The sequence below is a fragment of the Pseudopipra pipra genome, chromosome 6 (assembly GCF_036250125.1).
Source record: "Pseudopipra pipra isolate bDixPip1 chromosome 6, bDixPip1.hap1, whole genome shotgun sequence".
NCBI classification, from domain to species: Eukaryota; Metazoa; Chordata; class Aves; order Passeriformes; family Pipridae; genus Pseudopipra; species Pseudopipra pipra.
This window is the reverse complement of record NC_087554.1, coordinates 31,616,777-31,636,070: the sequence shown is the minus strand read 5'-3', so window position 1 is coordinate 31,636,070 and position 19,294 is coordinate 31,616,777. Positions and strand designations below refer to the sequence as shown.

Below are 19,294 nucleotides of genomic sequence, written 5' to 3'. Positions count from 1 at the left end.
GACTTTAAGTACCTGCCTTCTTTGGCCATGATGAAGGATTACATTTACGTGATTTTTGTTCTTGATCCTAATATTCCATTATTAAAGATCTGAGTCAAGCCAATAAAGCCTTCCAGCTGACAACAAATTGCTCTTGCAGCATTTGAACCAGGTTCTCAGTTGATATAAATAGGCATAGCTCTTCTTAAATCATTCTCACGGTGGGGAATTTCTTTGACTGATAATTTGACCCTTAAATTGAATGTTCATGGGGGGAAAGAGCACATTAGCACATTAGCTTCACCTATCATTATATGTAGGGGTTGTCCAGTAGCATGCAAAATAAGGAGAGCTGCCCCTTCTGTCAAACTGGAAGAAATAATCACTTAAGTTCATATATGACAAGAAATTTTAAGTAGAGTTGGTGATAGATTGCAGAAGCATCCAAGGAGCTTGGAAAAGGACTGACATTTAATTTTAATAGCACAGAAGCTTACAAAATCCTGGAATTGGGCAGATGCTAAAAATGGAAACTAGTTAGCAAGAAAGCAACATATAGAAATGATCAGGAAATTTTAAGTGTGCAGCAGATTAAACAGTCACATTGTGTGATCCAGTTGAAGATAAAACACACAACAATCCCCATGGCAGGAGTGTGCTGTGAGCATAATCCTTTCTTCAAGAACATTAGGTCATTTTGAGACTAGAACACTTCAGTATATCTTTGATTTAATCATTATGAGAAAATTAAATAAGTACATTGAGAGACTATACATAAAAAAAATTAATTTTGAAGTAAGATTAGGAGATTAAGGAAAATTGTGTGTGTGTGTTTTTTAGCATAGGAAGAAATAAAATATACTGGTATCTTGCGGAAGGGAATATTATCATTGCTTCTATAGAATTAGAACTATGAAAAAGAAAATATAAAATTACTTGCAGTTATTAAATTCTAATTGGAATAAAAATGAAGTTAAATGGTTTCATTATTAATGAAAATATGGATAATTAGATTACAGGATACTTTGACAAGGAAAGTAATAGTATTCTACTTGTAGTAGTTCTCTAAGAGAAGATTAAAGCACACAAGTGTCTACCATACCCCTTGTGAATTGGTGTGAGGAGAAGACAGAGTGAGATCTTTATGGAGTATGGTTCCAAACTTCCTCACCATTGTTTTTGTTAATCTAGTTGCTCAGACTTTAAAAACTGATGCTGTGATGCTTCTTGCTATTACTACATACTTTGGATTCTCACCTGCAAAGCCCAAGCTAATGTTTTTTTCCATGCTGTTGGAAGACAAACCATGGGAACAATGGCTGGACATTATTTATGAGAATCTTAATTAGAAACTCATCCAAAAGACTTGGGTGAATAGCTGCACCCCTGTTCTGAGCAAAAGCACACCTGTCTTTCTTAGAAAGATTTCAAAAGCAATGTTTCTAGGAACAGTTTTTGCTCTGTCAGAAGAGGATCTCTCTTTTTTCTTTTTTTCTTTAATTATAAAATAAACTGTTTAAGAATAATAATTGATTTCTTAAAACTGTGGAATTTGCTCTTGCTATTTGTCTGAAGGAATTTTCTGGTTTTGTCTTAATCCTTCTGCAAATCATCTCAACATAAAAAAACATTTCATCAGTTGAAGAACGTGCTAAGGATGTGAATATTTAAGATGATGTGAAGTGATTCAAATTTTCTTGGTAGTGTTATCTGGAAGAGCAAATGAAATGCACAATGCAAGAAAGGAACAAAAATATTTTCAGAGTATTAAAAACTTTTCAAGGAGGAAAAATCAATTGTATAGAAACATATAATGGAGACATAATTTAACACAGACCAATGTGACTGTAGAAGTGATATTTTGTATTTCAATGAAAAAATATGGAATACACATTTGAGACTGAAGAATATTCTTCAAAGACTTCTTATGAATACCATATTCTCTACTCAGTCTATTATATACCTAAGTCAGCAAGTAGTCAGTAATAACTTATGTGGAAATTCTTGCTGTATTCGTCTTTACCACAAATATATCTAAACTGCTGTACAGTTTTTTAAGTCTAAGGAAGTTTTGCTAAGGCTTCTCATAATTAATATTTCCCCCCTAGAAAAAAAATCAATAGGAGATTTTTAGTGCATTTATAAGAACCATGTCTTTTTAATTTTCACTTATTAGGCTGCTTTTACTCATTCTTCACAGACAGTGAAACATGAAATATTCTCACCCAAAGAAAGGATTTTCCTATAAACTACTGGAGAGTCCTTTTTTAATATTTGATTCATGTCTGCGTGATTAATAGTTTAGAGTATTGGCTATCCCATATAAACAAAACGTGTCTTAAGCAATCAGTAAAACTAGTGTTACCAATTAACTGCAAGCTTCTGACAGTGGACAGAGTCCCTCGAGAATCACAGACTTTATGTTGCTTAGAGGCATAATCTGCAGTTTTCTACCAACCTATATTTGTCCACTAGTCATTGAACTTTGCAAGTTATTCTGGTTTTTGGGGCAGTGAGATTGAAGAAGAACCTCCACTGTTAAAATGCTGGTTCTGAGTATGTCAACACATAAAGATATACAGGACCTCTAATGGGTTTTCACATTATAGCCTTTGCAGAGTTAGAATAAAACTAATAGTTTTAAATTAAAGAGTAAAGTTTCATCCTGGAATACCTTATTGTCCTAAGGATAGTGTTGTCAGTTATTTAGAGGAGGAAGGATTGATAGTTGTCTTCAGATTCATCATTAGTTTTAATTATTTTTCAAATACAACACTTTTTTTTTCTTTCAAGAAGCTTCCACCTTAAAAGGCATAAATTTGGAGTCTATGAAACAGCTGGTCATGGAAACTTTATGAACCCCCTGTTACTATCTCAGTGCTGGAACCACCTATACAGAAAACTTTCTGAGACCCTTACTGTGCCACCATTTCTTTTTTAACAATGTTTTCTTTTCCCCACTGCACAACCAGGCTCGACTCCCTTCGTGCTCATCCACCTATAGTGTTTCTGAGGTATACTTTGCACGTGTTCTCTCACACAGTCGACCTGCTCACCCATCACACTTTTTTGATTTCATTTACTCTTATTCTTTTTTTTTTTTTGCATTGCACTGTGCACAAGTGGGGAAAAATCAGCTTGGGGGGCAGATTTTGCATGATCAATCTGCAACCATGTTCAGCGTGGTTTTAAAATCACTGTACCAATCTGGGGCCACCATGATGTATAGTCTAGCTAGGCATCTGCTACGTAGCACATGAGCTGAAACTGTATGATAAAGCATACTTAGTTATCTCTTACATTAAAATAAAAATAAGAAAATGCCAAATGCTGCACCAGTTAGTCTGACCTCTTTTCAGATAGTGAAACTGGAAAGACTCTGTAAAGTTGTAATTACTAATTACCTGTCTAGATATAGGTGTGTTCATTATATCTGAAGTTCATTATTATTTCACAAAGCTCTGGCTTGGGTCACGGCCTGCCAAAATGCATAAACCATTTTAAATACTTCTGTATCAGCTTCATGATCATCTTCTACAATGAGGTATGGTACCATCTTAACAGGACTTGAAAATAAAAATACTTTCAACTGTAATTAGAATGGGGGGAAAAAGAAGTATGTTAAGATAAACTAGAATTCACAATATCATGGGATAGAAACAGAGTTTATAAAATACTGTCAAATTAACACCATTACCTGCTATGTAAAGATTAGGCTTCAGCATATTATTATAATTGATAAATGGAAGAGTATAAAAAAGATGGACTTGCTATACTGAATCAGTCTTGAGCAGATATAGTTATTTATTCTGTATTTTAAAATAATCCCTTAAAGTTGGCAAGATCTTATAAAAAGTTAACAGTTCGCTCTATCTCACACTGTGGGCCAAGTTCTAGACCTGATCTGAATTCATGAAAATTATACAAAATGCAAGCATAAAGAGCTTACCTACTCGATCAGTTTGTCCCTAAACAGAAGGATCTGTGTGTAACCAGTACCTTGCTGATGTGTAATTTGTTCTCAAAATCTTCAGCTTCTCAAGCAATCATTTCTAGCACTTCCTTATCCTTAGTAATAGAAGGTTTTTTCCTAGTTTCAGTGTACGAATAGGCAAAAGATATAATAGAACAGTTCTTAAGAAGAAAGGTGCTTACCAGTTTTTCTGTAATGGATCAATAGTTATTGTCTGGCTGCGCCAGAAGACAAGTAATTCTAAAAATAATCAAGTATTTGTTCTTAAAAGCACCTGATACGTATTCTGCAGTTATTGTAACTCATTACTGTATTGTATGAAAGCCTCATTGTTTTTATCATTATCATCAAAACACCAATACAGAATAAATAAATTATACTGTATTCATGTGCATACAAAGACACTTTTTTCTGAGCTAATACAGGGGCAAGAAATTAAGTTTAGTGCTTACAGATGCAAGACAGAAGCCATCCTCACTCCGTTCTTCGGAATATCTGTATGAAATTAAGAAAAAGCAGTGGATCACCATCAGCAAAAATGGTGAACATGCTCTTAGAGATTTTGAATCAATGAGTCACTTACAGGGAAACTGGACTCTTCGTGCTTTGCCTGCAACTTCAGTCATTTGTCCTTCCCTCCACTTTATGGAGGGATCACTGTCTTTGAAAGAAATACATACCAAGGTATTGCAGCTGGTGACTAGTCAACATGTATGGGTCTCCTGCTTGATCAGATTCCAAAAACTTTTTTGCCTTCTCCGAAGCTATCACTTATTTGCAATTTGTAGAAAAGACTCTGCTAGCTGAAGTATCAAGATGCCACTGCAAGACTGTGAAAGCAATTCATCCTTTATGCTCTGTCCAAGGGCAAGGTCTTCCTATCTAAAATGCAGGCATCTTCTGATACAGTTTCTGGCTAATCAGAAATCAGAATTTCATGCTCGTGGAACACACAGTGCAAGACCTAAACAGTCCTGTTTTAAACTGCAAACTGAAAGTGTAAAAAAAATGCAGATACATTATTCTCTGGTGGCAGGGTATCACCCTGTGTATTTTTGAATAGGCCATTCGAGCCAGTGACAGATCCAAAGGAACAAATAAATTGAAATTTAAGGTCTCTGTAGCAGTTGTAGCTATTTGAAGAGGCAGGAAGGGCTTGGAGGTTCTCTGGGGTCTGTAAAGGATTTGTAGTCTCACTTCTGTCTTTGTGAGAGACTCTTCATTTGGAAATACAACTTAATGTCAGGATCCATATCAAGCAATGCTCAATGTCATCTGCTATTATTTTGGAAAATGGGAAAGGTTGCTATGAGTAAACAACATCTTGGCCTCTAAATGACATGATAGGAAATGTCCCAAACTGAAGTATTGTTAAATCAAGTCCGAAAGCCTGCCAGCAGTTTTGATCAGGGGAAGAAAATGAGTAATATTGTATTGTATAATGTCTCATATGCAGGAGGGAAAAAAGGACCACATTTTTAATAGGATCTCAAGGTTGTTTCTTATGTCCACACCTATTTCTGTGGTTCTTATTCCAAGAAAATATTTTTCTTAAGCTAATTCTTAAAGCACCAGGTTTGGAGGTTCTTACTTTTCTTTGCCCAAGTCATCACCAAATAGCTTTGGACCTTCAGATGATATCAGGAACACAATGACGAGAGAAATGGAATCAGTGCTGTGGGAATTCAGCTGAATGTGCCTTCTGACAAAGGTACAACGAAAGATAAAAGGGAGAACCTCATATTAATGGTTTCTGAATTCTGTTTTTAGGAAATAGATGTATTAGATTCATCATAAAAAATTTCCTCGCAATTTTCATTGTTAAGAAAAGCTCTGGAATTGGATTGATTGGCACTGGTACATTGCCAAAAAGGAAAGTGAGTGTACTATCGAGGATTTGCTGTCACATAGGAGGTCTTTGATTAAAGAAGTAGAAGATCTTCCAGCAGAAGAGAAACGGTACCTGCGTATTCTGCATTGTGAAGAATTTAAGGCAGATTTTGCTGCCTATGTTTTTTCATAGAAAATGTTCTTGTAGAGGCTATTTTGCATCTGAGTCCAAAACTAGAAAAAGCTTTTCACCTGTTTCTTTTTATTGTCACCAGTTGCATGGATGAAACTGTAGATGTGGTCAACTGATGCCTATTTGAGAGGAATGGGCAGAAAGATTTTAGAAACTTATGCTTGCTTTTAGGTACAGAAAGGTTTTCCTAGTTTGTTGAGCTCCAGGCATTATAGGATAGTAGTATTATGTACCTATTTGTCTCCAGTCAGCACCTTAGCAATTCCACTTGTCTAGAATCAGATGTTGTCTTTGGTTCAATTCAGTGAAATTGAAGTGAGTTTCTTTAAGCAGTGATTTCCTTGTGACAAGAGAAGTAAAGCTTTAATACTCTAAAATGCTATAATGATAAAATATATGTTCATATTATCTTTAAATTTCACGGCATGCAATAAAGGTTTTCACCCTTGATGAAAACCAGTTAGCTTAATGCCTGTAATTTTTGTGAATGTTAGCAGGGCTGCTTAAATGATTGTCTAAGACTAAAATTATTAATTAAAAGTAATAATGACTTAGCAGTTGTGAAGTATAGTATATGTATAATATATCTGTAATTTTCTTATTAACCAGTTGTCACAAAACATAGTAATTTATTTTTAATTAGCAGTAGTTCACTTAAGAAATTATTCCATCAAATTGGCTTCACTTACATTTTTAGAAGTACTCTGACATGAGCTTGTATCTTAAAAATGTCACACACAATGTAAATTGAATAGATTGTCCAATGAAGGTCCGTAGTGTCCTAATGTATAAAGTTACACTTAGGCAGTGTTATACAATGGCCCCATTTTTTATTCTCATTTGTGTCTCAGACTTTCTGTTACCAACATCAGTTTCTTTCCCCCTCTGTCTCCCTCTCTCTCCCTGTCCTCTGGCTTTTGCATGCGCTTTGTGTTTGGCTAAAAGCGTAATGAAGGAAACCTGTTGATCTGCTTGTTGGAAGGACAGTGGCAACAAAATGTTTACTGCAGTGCTATTCCTAATTTCTAAACAAATTAAGTTTTTCAAAGAGGAAGACATTCAGGTCTGTAGCTTGTCATATGTTTTATTTAGCCTCATTGAGTGGTTAGAACATGATGCCTTTTATTGTGAAAGATCTGCAAAATATTACTTTTCTCTCCCACAAAATATAATTATTTCCATAAAAATAGTTTTGGAATATATATCGGCTGCATACTTATCGATTTGGTTGTATACTTAGCATTGTTAATAAAACAACAGAGACCTGTATTGTCTTACCTAATTATACAGGGTAACCAGTACAGGGAATTAAGTAGCAGTATTCAGAAAACAAGAGTCAATACTGTTTCCTGCAGCACGTAGTTGACTTCAGAAGACCATTCAGAGACCACATGAAGATTTTTGAGTGCTCTAGGTTAAACTATTTTATATAGTATACCTTACAAAATGTTAATAAGAAGTTGAATGCTAAAACCACAACTATTTTCCAGATAATGTAATATACATTTCTATATTCTAAAACCCAAGTAATTCAGAAATAATTTCCATCCTTCCCCATTTGGAACTTTAAAGTTCCTTACTTTTTGTTTCAAGACAAATCTTTATGTTTCAGTTTTTAATAAATTCTTCCCCTTACTTCTTGTACCACAAAATAGGGAGACATTTCACCCTGCTAGAGATGTGCAGTCCTTTATGAAACAAATTAGATCAAACTAGAGAGCTATGAATGTCATTTTCCTTTTGACTGATTATAGCTTAGACTCCTTCGCATTTTCCAAAGTCAGTCTTGTCATTATTTCACTAAAGACACATCCATTTAAGCAGAGGAGTTTTTTCCATTTTCTTGTGCTGTACCATTTTTTTGACTGTATGGCAATAAAATTGATTTGATTAGATATAACTGTGAGATTTCTTTTCTAGACAACCACTGTTTTCTTTTAAAATCCAGTATTAAGCTGTTCACCAGCATATAGTGTTTAGAATTTACTTGTTTACTACTTAAATCAGCTTGTTTGAAAAGCCAGACATTATTTTGCATTCTATTACACTAGTAATAACACTTAATAACACTAGGTTCAGCTCACAAAGCAATCTAACTCTTCAGTCAGCTTCAGTAATAGAATCTGTGGAAAAATTAGTCTAGATTCTGAAATAGCAATGAATCAAAGTAGAGCAAAGCTTTTATTACACTACTGTTACGGCTTTTGAAGTAATCACTGATATGAAATGCCATACATGTGATCTAATTTACATGTGTCTCTAGTGCGCAGTGTCTGTTTTAATACATGGAAATCAGATATACGCAGCAGTGTCAGTATCAGTAATGCATAGCACAAATGTCAGTGAGTTCCCATCAGTGCTCCCTATGTTATCTTCCTTTTTTTCCAGTTTTTAAATGTAATTTTGTAACATGGAAACAACTTCTGTATTTTAGTTAAGCTCAATATTTTTACTTGAGCTAGGAGCATCAAATTTGAAGGGCTTCAAGTACACCTGTACACTTGTTTGAAGCTTAACTTAAAAGAGCTTTATTCATTTTTGAAAGTCTGAGATTTTGGCTGAATATTGTATACATCAGTGACTATAATATACACCATATATAAGATTATTGTTCCCTGTGTTTATTAGTATTAGCTCTTGTACTTGAAGCCTTTCAAATTTGGTGCTCCCAACTCAAATAAAAATATTAAGCTTAACTAAAATAACTGTTTTGGAGTTATGCTAGTGCAGAAATTATGATCGTACCACATGGGGAAACATGTTTTGTTCCTGCTCATATAGTTTAAAAAGTAGTCCAGCTATTTGCTTTAGAATAACTATAAAAATCTCCAACCAAAACTGCTAGTAAACACCAGCAGAAAAAGGTGAAAATTAACTTTAAAGATGATTTAAAAATGTAAGAAATTGAGTGATGGCCTTTTATTGGCTTTTTGGGCCTGAAGGTGAACTGTTCACTTGATTGGTGGCTTTTGAAGCCACAGAGTCTTTGATGTTTTTGTTCCTGTTTGTGTGTGTTCATAATCCTTTCACACAGAAATGCAAGTAATGTTACCTGTTTGGTCAACTTGGAAGATAAGACTGTAAGCATGAAATATTGGTTGTAGACTTTGTTAGCAGTTACAAGTTTGAGTCAGACTCCTTCAAACATCAGTGGAGAGATGGTTTTCACTCCACAGACCTTGCATTAAAGGGATGGAGGCCCGCAGACCTAGGAGCAGATACGAGCAAAAACAGTAATGCTAAAGTTTCCAAACTGGCCTCTTGCCTCTTCCCCATCAACGTTTATTCAGATATTGACAATGACTAGATATTAAGAGAACTGAATTTTGTTTCCCAGGAGGGAATTGTGTTTTCCAGCTGGGTTGAATGGTGCTGGAACAGAAAGCGCAGTGCTGTAGCAGGAAGGCCTGAATGGGTACCAAGGAAGCTTATATCACATTTTCTCTCCTTATTAGTGCTGACTTCACTTTTCATGCTGGAAAAACGTCTTGCACCATTTTCAGGGGTACTCATTTTCTGTGTGTCATTTTTGAGTTATATATTATATAATGTTCATGTCACACCACAGCCAGCAATGTTCGCTCACAGCCCAGAAAGCCAAATGTATCCTGAGCTGCATCAAAAGCAGTGTGGACAGCAGGTCAAGGGAGAAGATTCTGTCCCTCTCCTCTGCTCTAGTGAGACCCCACCTGGAGTACTGTGGCCTGGTCTGGAGTCCTGAGCACAGGAAGGACATGGACCTGCTGGAGAGAATCCAGAGGAGGGCCATGAGATGATCAGAGGCCCAGAGCACCTCTCCTGTGAAGACAGGCTGAGAGAGTTGGGGTTGTTCAGCCTGGAGGAGGCTCCAAGGAGACCTCACTGCAGCCTTCCAGTACCTAAAGGGGGCTACAGGAAGGCTAGAGAGGAACATTTTACATGGGCTAGTAGTAATAGGATAAGGGTGAATGGCTTTAAGCTGAAAGAGGGTAGGTTTAGATTAGATGTTAGGAAGAAACTACTGTGAGGGTGGTCAGGCACTGAAACAGGTTGCCCAGAGAAGTTGTGGGCTCCCCATCCCTGGAAGTATTCACGGCCAGGCTGGATGGTGCTTGAGCAACATAGTCTAGTGGAAGGCTCTCTGCCCATGGCAGGGAGGTTGGAACTAGATGATCTTTAAGGTCTCTTCCAATGCAAACAATTCTGTAATTCTATGCTGAGCACTCCAAATGTAGTTGAAATAAATGGCAACTGATGATCAAATATCTGTAATCCAACTGGATTGTCTTGTAGGCATGTCAAGTTAAATTTAGTCTAGATGTCTCTGGGTCTCAGTTTCCCATTTGTAAAATCAAGTCATGCCTCTGCTTCACAAAGATTTTGTAAAAATAAATTCCTTTCATGTTGTAGAACCAAGCACAGCAGAGGAATCTTTAAAGAACTAAATTATTCCCCATATACAAGATGGTTTGGATAACATTTAGTAAGTAAAACATGAAATTACTCTTTGAGCAGGGAGATTAAAATGAAATAGCCTTATCTTGTCTTATGAGAAGCCCTGCTGAAAATGATTATGATGAAATCACAATACTTACCTGTCAAAGTAAAAATAAGAGTTGCACACATGACATTGATCTGTCCTAAAAGCTGCTTCACTTAAACTTGCCAATTTTCCTTGACTGTATTTGAATGAAGAATTTATTTTAAAATTTTATTTAGAGGGTCATGCAATTCAAGTTTCCATTTTTTTGCAGTAGTATGGATATTTCATTGTTTTAATGCTTCATTGAAATTGGCTGTTGCTGGGTGAAGAAATACAAATGTGAAATTAGTTGAAATTTCATTGAAAAGCAAAAAACTTGTAATACTAATGAAGCTTTTTAAAATGTCAACCTTATTAGTGTATATGAAGGGTTAGAGAGTAATTTACGGTGTGCTTGAAGACAAGAATTTCTATCCATCTCTTATGTATCTGATTGACATTTGATTGACAGTAGCTTAAAAGGCTGGTTAATATGGAATGGACAAAAAAGTCTTTTTAAAAAAGCTTAAAAAGTCTTAATGCTGGCCAGATGGACTATAAGTCAGGCATCTAATGCATACTTTTAAGGCTAAATGGTTTGTCAGTCAAACCCTTTCTATGGCAAACAACAAGGACAATGGGAATTCTTTCCCTTGTATCTCTTAGGAAATACAACTTATTCTCTTTGCCTTTATTTACACTATCTACTTCTCAAACTGGAGAATATTTCTGAGGCATTTGGGGAATGCTGAAGATTTTCATTCAAACAAATAAAAGATCTTATTCATACCTAATAATGCAAGGAGCAGAACTTCTGATTTTTCTGAGTGCAGTGTTCCTAGAGATTTCTTGTGTCTTACAAATCCCACTTGAATTTTCATAGCACCAGTTGGAGTTTGTGCACAAATTTGGCAAAAATTAAGTCAAACTTATGGCTTGATTTAATATAGGCTTTAGCTTATACAAGGTGAATGACCTCTTCATATTTGAGTATTTTAATTAATGCAGCTTCTCTGAACAAAAAGACTATGATGTTGAATAAGCTGTGAATAGCCCCTAAAATATCACAGAAATGTGCCGTTCTTTCCAGTGTTATTCATATGGCATGTCTGTATGCTGTCCCACGCTCTGAGGAACACAAAATTCAGCTCTTTTTTTTTCTCATATAAATGTAAACATTTCATTAAAATTACTCTGAAGAAAATAAATCCCTCTTTGCCTCTGTTTATTCTCCACTATTAAGCCTATACTATCAGTTTGTAGGAGCCAGTTTGCTTTCCCATTAGCTTACTGACCAGCGGTTTGCTATTTTGTCTCCTTTTTTCGCTGTGTGTATCATAGATCTTCCTGTTTTCTCATTCAATGAGGTGTTCAGCTTGCGATTTTAGTTGGTGTGTAAGATTTTATTTGGACCCTCTTCTAGTAATAAATGTTTTGATTTTGCCTCTCCAGGACAAAGTCAGTTTCCATTGAGAGATGACTAATCCCAGAAAACTGCCCTTTGCCATTTCATTCCATATTGTTCCAAATATTGAATAATATCTTTTATACTGCTCCTGTAAAAGGAATCAGTTAAGGCCTCATGTTTCTGCAGTGTATTCCTCAATCACTTCCATCATCCTGTTTGAACGGTAGTTAGGATTAATCATAATCTGACCATAAAACTTCATATATGCATTCATAGTCTACTGGGAAACAATTATCAAAATTAAAAAAATCTGTATGTAAAGTGCAGGTGACTAGAGAAAAACTCAGAAAAGAGAACTCAGTAATATATGGATGAAGACGTAATGACATATTCAAAATTTGAAAATTACTTTTGTTCGGTGTCCAGTAACACTTAATAAACATAACAGTTAAGAAGTGGTAAAAATCTACTCCTAAAATGATTTTGGCTTCAAATGATTTTTTGCTTTTTTTCTTCCCAAAAGAGCTGACTCCAAATGAGTGATTCCCTGTGTGGAATACTACATTAGTCATATTTAAATTTTGGTGAGGTGAATTCCACCATCACTGCTGTTTGTTTTAAAAATTATGTTAATGAGTAATGTCTGGTGCTATCAACTTCCTTGTGCTCACTTTTCTTTCCCTTTCAGAAGTGGTCTCAGTATAACAAGAAAAATTTATTCTGTTGTATTGAAGTGACTTTAGTCCTAATTCAGATGGCCATAAAATATTCTCTTAAGACCTCATGTGTTCATGAGCTCAGTGTAAAAGTGCTGTTTCAATAAGAATGCATTTCTGAAATAGGAAGATGGCATGTTGTAATAGGATTATTTAATCCTTAAATACCGTACTGAACATTTTCTGAAGTACGCAATTCCAGATACTTTTTTTTTTTCTGCGACTGGATCATCTTTAAGGTCCCTTCCAACCCAAGCCATTCCTGTGAATGTTTTTTTAATAATTTCATTAATATATTCCCTATTAATTCTTTTAAATCAGTTCTCTGTGTTCTTCAGATTAGATTTAAAACATTCTTTTAATTAAACCAACCAATGTATTTCATTGCATTTTTTTATTTGGTCCTAGTTAGAATAACAGGCCAAAATCAATTTTTAAAGTATTGTTTTATAGCCAGTTTGATCTATGGGTTCATGGTTTAGTTTTCTCTTATGTGTTTATTTAAAGACACTGAATAATGTATGTTGCACTGTTAGAAGATAAAAGGTATTTTAGACAAAAGATACTGTGCTAACCCTACAGCTATAAATCAGATCACATGTGATTTGAAATCTATTTAAAGCAGGCAAATATTTCAGAGACCATTCATGGTGGCATGTGCCACTGTATATTGTACAGAACTCAGCTTATGTAATTAGTAATAAAGCACATGCAGAGAAAAAAACAGCAGCAGCATACTTTCCCACATCATAGAGAATAAGTTGTCTTCATAAAGCTGCTGAAGTTTCAAGGAAAGGTTGTATGAGTTATGCACATTCTCACCAGCAGTAAGTGTAGTAGGTGCAATACCTCATAAACAGGCCTGCCTGGTGTTCATGAGACACTGAGAGGAATATAGTTCTTAAATTGTTAGCGACTGCTGTGCTTTGCATTCCCTGCTTCCTTCATTACAGCTTGGCGAACTCATTCCCTTTGCTGTACCTGAGTCCTCTGTGTAGATTTGGGTTTCTGCTGGTGGTTCCACATTCTGCATGCTTTCCTCAAAGTGGAGCAATGTGCTTTCCCATAAATGCTAAAGGTTATGGGTCAGCCTCCTATAGGCTCTGTGTTCCTGAGAAACGGGCTCTTTCTGTTGGTGATAAATCATGTTTTGATGTCTTTGTTCCGAAACGTTCTTCATGTTGTAATATTGAGTTGAAATGTACTCCCATAAGAGTTAGCTTTTCATATTGGGCTGGAAAATCTTCATCTTCGTGTAGCAATTTGTTTTATTATAACCAATGGCTTTTAATTGTACCTCCCATAATGAAGAGCTGACTTAATACTCTGTGCTAATCTTGTTATGACTTTAAAAAGGTAAGTAATTTCTCTAACAATTCCTAACAGTAAAGTGTTAAAGGGTTTCTCAGTTCTCTTTTTTCATTTTTTTCACATTAATTTTTCACTTGTAGCATGAAATTTTCTTTGTGTCTTTTTCTATTTTACTTGTAAAAAATTTTTTTGTGGACAGATTTTTATTTGCAGCAAAACATATCACGTAAATTTAAATGAATCCAATTTAGTATAGTCATTGACTTCGTTTTTCAGATCAATCATGACTGATAGATAGAAGCTGTCAGCAGAACTCTTTGTTTTACCATTCCCTTAATTTATTTTTGAGTACTTTATTTCACATTCTGTTTATTACTTCAGCCTATGGGAGAAAGCTTACTCTGCATTCCGCATGATGAAGTTTTATCTTCAAGAACATAAATCCAGTTTGCTTAAAAAACAGAGTAATGTGAACTGAATGCTTTGGGTTTGATTACATTCTGTCTGAACTACGCAGGGAAATGGTACTGGCTGGTAGCCCAGTGTATCTTCTACCACGATAGATTGTGAGCAAAGAGACTGTAGAGTGGACAAACAATAAATCTATACTTTCCCTGTGAAAGGAAAGACAACCATAGGTTGTTATTTCTGTAACTGCCTGTGAATGAGAAGAATTATAGTAAATACTACTACTGATAACTCTCCCCAGTTAGTCATGGTACTATATGTAATATAATATGGATTCTTCACTTAACAGTAGCTGTGAAAAGAATACAGATTTTTTGTAAATGTCACAAATAGCAAAGTAGTAAAACATACAAATAATGAATATGATAAAAGGCACTTATTAAAGCACATAACCCCATTTATACAAAGCTCCATTGCTGCTAAAACTGTATGTGTTAGGAAACTGGTGGGTTTTATTCAAAATCATTTTACTGGAGTTTTGATTAAAAATAACATTTAGGGTAAGAATGTGCAACTCATATTAAACAGAAGTATTATGTAATGACTAATTTTGATGTCAGTTATGTTAAAACATGGTTTGTATTCTGCAGCTGTGAGCATAGGTTGGGAAACGATCAAGTCTAGCTGATCAAGCCTTTTATTTTATTATCATGGATTCCTCTTCCACAGCTGCTTTTAAAATTTGTGGGAAGCAAATTATTTCTCATACTGCATATGTTGCCCATCAGGTGAGTGATAATGTGGAAACTGTAGGCTGGGTGTAAGAAATCAAAAAGTAAATATAAAGTCCTCTGTGTGCACAGAATTAAAAAAATGACCTGTAAGAGGCTGTATGTGAAGCCAGCTGTCTTTTGTTGCCATTGTCATTTGGACATTGTAGAGCAAAACTTTGTCAACACGTTTTTTATATTAGAAGATTTGATCTGCAAATCTCAGCTGCTCTGTTCATTATAAATCTCTTGTTTTTGTCCATACACTAGCTCCACTATAGGTTGGAAGGGCTTAAAGATGAACTCAGGAGGAATAGAGGCTACAACTCGAGAGTAACTATTACTGCTCAAAGGAGCTGTTTTCCATTCGCAAACATTGCTTTGCGCTATGGGTTTGGGCTCCTTCTGTTCCTCCACTTTGTTGAAGACTCTCTCTTGACTTCCATTTTACTTCTTTAGCACTGTCTTTGTCTGCTAACATTTTTCCTCCTTCTCTAGTAGCTTTTATCTGTGTCCTTTGGATCACATATTTTACTTAGTTTGTTTTAGTAGATTGTTTCAAATGTTTGTGTTTTGTATTTTTTGGTTTTTTTGCCTTTTTCTTTAGGACTGTGTTATCTCACTGAGTTTCATTCCACAGTTTGCTGAATTGCTTGGTTATTTTGCAGCAGGCCCCTTCCTCATTTTCTCTTTTCATATGTTTTTCAGTGAGAAATAAGAGAGCCTCTTCCATTTTAAACAGTAGTCTTACACACATAGACCCATGTCTCCTTTTGCACACACCATCTTCTGCCTTGCCACGTCCATCCTGCTTCTCTATTTCTCTCTCTTCCTCTCTCTCTTAATCTGTGCTTCTCTTTTTTTTGTGCTTTCTTTCCTACCATTATACCATCTTTTTGGTCCAGAATTGTTCTTTGGTAAATTATAGGTAAATATTTACTTCTTCCAGAGGGAGTTCATATTATGCCTTTAAAATCTGGTAAAACAACTCTGGGCCAAATTTGGACATCATTAATATTTTGTTTGCAGTTTTCTTGTATAGTATTTTTGGTGGGAAGAGGGGAGGGCTTGGGTTTTTTCTGTTTGTTTTTGTTAAACAAGAGTTTTTTTCAGGGAAGGACACCATAACCCACTCTAAGTTGCAACATTACTTTCCATAAGTTATTCCATTACAATAAGTAGACTGTGTTGCGCTGTAGAATCCAATTTTTTTATGTGAATATACATTTGGGGCAAGCTGCTGTGGAACAGAAGAAAGAGGTTTAGAAGCTGGGGCACAGTTGGTTTCAACCTTTCATGGTTGTTCCTTTCTGAAGACAGCTTTTAGGGGGTTAAGCGTGTACCATTCTTCATCAGTTGTTAGATCATACATATTCACTTTCTAGGCAATTTTTATGTAAGTGCAAATTCCAAGTGAGGTCTGAAAGATAATCTGGATTCACTCCTTTGCTCTTTCAGCAGAGACAAATGTTCTGCTGGGAAATTACACCCTCAGCATCACCTGTGCTATTCCACTTCTTTCACCACATGTACACGGTTTTACTTTATTAATACTCTCACTGAAATTTAAAATACCTTTGTCAGTAAAGTAAAAAAGAGAAGGATTCCATTCTTACTATCTCAGAGGTTTGTTTTCTTGTGAAGTTTACTTTAGCTGGGGTTTTGTCCATACAAAATGTTTATTATTCAAGTGCTACCAGTTCAGTCAGCTGGCCTGCCAGTAGTTCATCCAAAATCTTGCAACTTCAGAGTTATTATATGTTGTGCTATCCTTCCCAACCTGAGAAGAATTAACAAGAGCTGATGCCTCAGTATAGATAAAATTTATACTGTCTTGTGTTTGTAGTGCTGATACTCTTCAAAAAAACAATTCTTTTTTAAATCTTCCTGTTAAACAGATGGAACTTTAAATGTCCAGTTTTACTACAGTATTAGACCAATATGAATTGTCAAATTTCCCTGAAATCAGACTATCTGGAATAGCACAGTGGCAGCTAATCATCAAGGAATTTATTGAGAAACCATTTGCCATTCTCACACAGTTACTTTTTAAACTAGAATTGCACTGTAAAATTTATACTGAACATAGCATTTCTTTTAACCAAACAGGAACAGCTGAGTAAATTTATCTGGCTCCAGCCAGGAGCTGTTTATACAATTGTGAGTTGCTTATCCAATTGTGAAGAATTCTTATTAAACATTTTCAGAATCAACACAATTGAAATTGAATATTGAATACTTTAAACTCTTTCTATAGTACCTGAATATATCAACGACAGATTGTTAAATCAAGTCATGATAATATGTTAGCTGTGTTAGTGTTCTGTCTAATCATAGGACCTAGATTCAGAGCTACTGTAATTACAACTGTATAAGAAAATGTGGATTTTTTGTTGAAAACTAGAGCTTAACATATGACTTCAAACACTCTGTTCTTTGATTTTTCCCTATTACTGTCCTGAGGCCATGTTGTTTCTTATGAGAAGGGTATGGAATCAAATTGCTTGTATCAGATTCTGACCATCAGCTACTACTGTTCTGCATAAATATACTTATCTCATGCAAAATATGTAAGAATGTTGCTGAAAATATGTATAGCCTCTGTCTTAGATCCCAGGAGCTTGCCCATTTTATCTCTGTATTTTGCATTCTTGTTAACTTCTGTAGCTCATAGAATCCGTGCTCTCTCTGCAGGTCCAGTCTAGGTGCAGCAGCAAGGAGAACATCCTCAGAGCAAGTACGTACTGAAACTTCATAGCTCTATTGAGAAACTAAGACTGCTCAGGAGACAGCAAATGATAATCAGATCAGAAGTATATGGTTGGGACATAAGTGGGTTTGCAGATGAAATTTAATAACTTAAGACAGTGAAATTCAGTCCAAAGATAAAAGTGTAAACAGCTCCCATTGTTCATGTATTGATGGAGAGACATCTTTTAATTTATTCTTCCAAGTTGTTTTTCTAATGACATGGAGGTCTGTGTTGTTTGTGGTGATGTATTGTTGTAAATGATCATGTGTGTCCAGGTTTTATGGACAAGAATCAATACTTAAAGACAATGAAAATGGAAGTTCTCAGATTGACTATAATGATTTTTATTTTCATGAGCATTAATTTGAATGTTGGATTACATAAAACCAAACAAAAAATGCAAAGATTAAGAATTCAGATTTATCCAGATGATGCATTCTTTAATTTGCATAATTCTTTTCCTTTGTTTTATGGGAATTATTGTAGTGTAAAATTTGATCCACCATATACATATGTGTGTGTGTGTGTGTGTGTGTGTGTGTGTGTGTGTGTGTGTATACATATATGTGTAATGACAGCAATAGGAAGTTGTTTTGGTGATAAAAGACAAGGATGTCAGGAATTTTCTACCTTATGCAACCAATTGACTTAGCTGCTTCTAAGCTAGAGGATTATTTTGTCATACAAAATGCAGCTTGCTTTAAGTAGTTATTTTTAGAGCCATCTGACATTTCACATTAGTGAAAGATAACTTGGGAAAGTATGAGGAGTTGTTTAATGTCACTTACTTGTAAGTAAAAAGTACCATTTAGTAATTTTAGAATTTTAAAAATCATTATTTGTTTGTCCCTTGGATCTGTTTAAATGTGTGATAGGAAGAAATAGGGAGAGAGAAGGGTTAGTAGTTACACCTGCATCTTTCTTTCTTTCTTCATTAAGGTTATTCATGCTAGCGTTAAAACTAGAGATGCTTTATTTTCTTGGCCTCTCTTGCAGTAATAATGGGGCTTACTTTTGGTGTTGGAACAAAGGTATCAGAGATTAGGAAATTTTATCTATGTTGAAGAAGACAGATTTGTCAGAGATTTCTCTGAGATTTCTCAGATTTTAACAGAACCTTTGGCTTAAGCGAATGACGATGTATTAGGGACAGACTTGCGAATCTGAAAGTAGTACTCTGGGCACCATTCAAAGCATTCAAAAACCTCTGAATTCATTCACTTTTTAAGGGTTAAAGAAGTAAAATAATAGTCTCTGAAGTAGCTTACAGTGAATTTTAGGTAGCACTAAAACACAAAAGCATCTAATGGCTGCAGCATCAAGGTTGTTCACTGCCATACATATTTTTTCCTAGCATCTTCCTTCATTTTTCCCAATTTACAAGAAAACGTTAGGAAAATGTGTGGAATCTGCTGGACCTGCAGGATTTACAGTGCTGCTAAGCAGGGTTTCT

The 19,294-nt window shown here is 35.3% G+C and overlaps 1 protein-coding gene across 26 annotated transcripts in view; it reads left to right on the top strand.

The window, feature by feature from the left end:
- GPHN (gephyrin) overlaps nucleotides 1–19,294 on the top strand; it is a 284,198-nt gene that overhangs the window by 218,140 nt on the left and 46,764 nt on the right. For 16 of the 26 annotated variants that reach the window (XM_064658384.1, XM_064658383.1, XM_064658388.1 and 13 more), the window contains 3 exons: nucleotides 2,952–2,993; nucleotides 15,360–15,422; nucleotides 17,784–17,826. In XM_064658384.1, the coding sequence (XP_064514454.1) occupies nucleotides 2,952–2,993; nucleotides 15,360–15,422; nucleotides 17,784–17,826 (148 nt within the window). The remainder of the gene's footprint in view (nucleotides 1–2,951; nucleotides 2,994–15,359; nucleotides 15,423–17,783; nucleotides 17,827–19,294) is intronic. The other 10 variants (XM_064658402.1, XM_064658398.1, XM_064658396.1 and 7 more) reach the window with 2 other exon arrangements.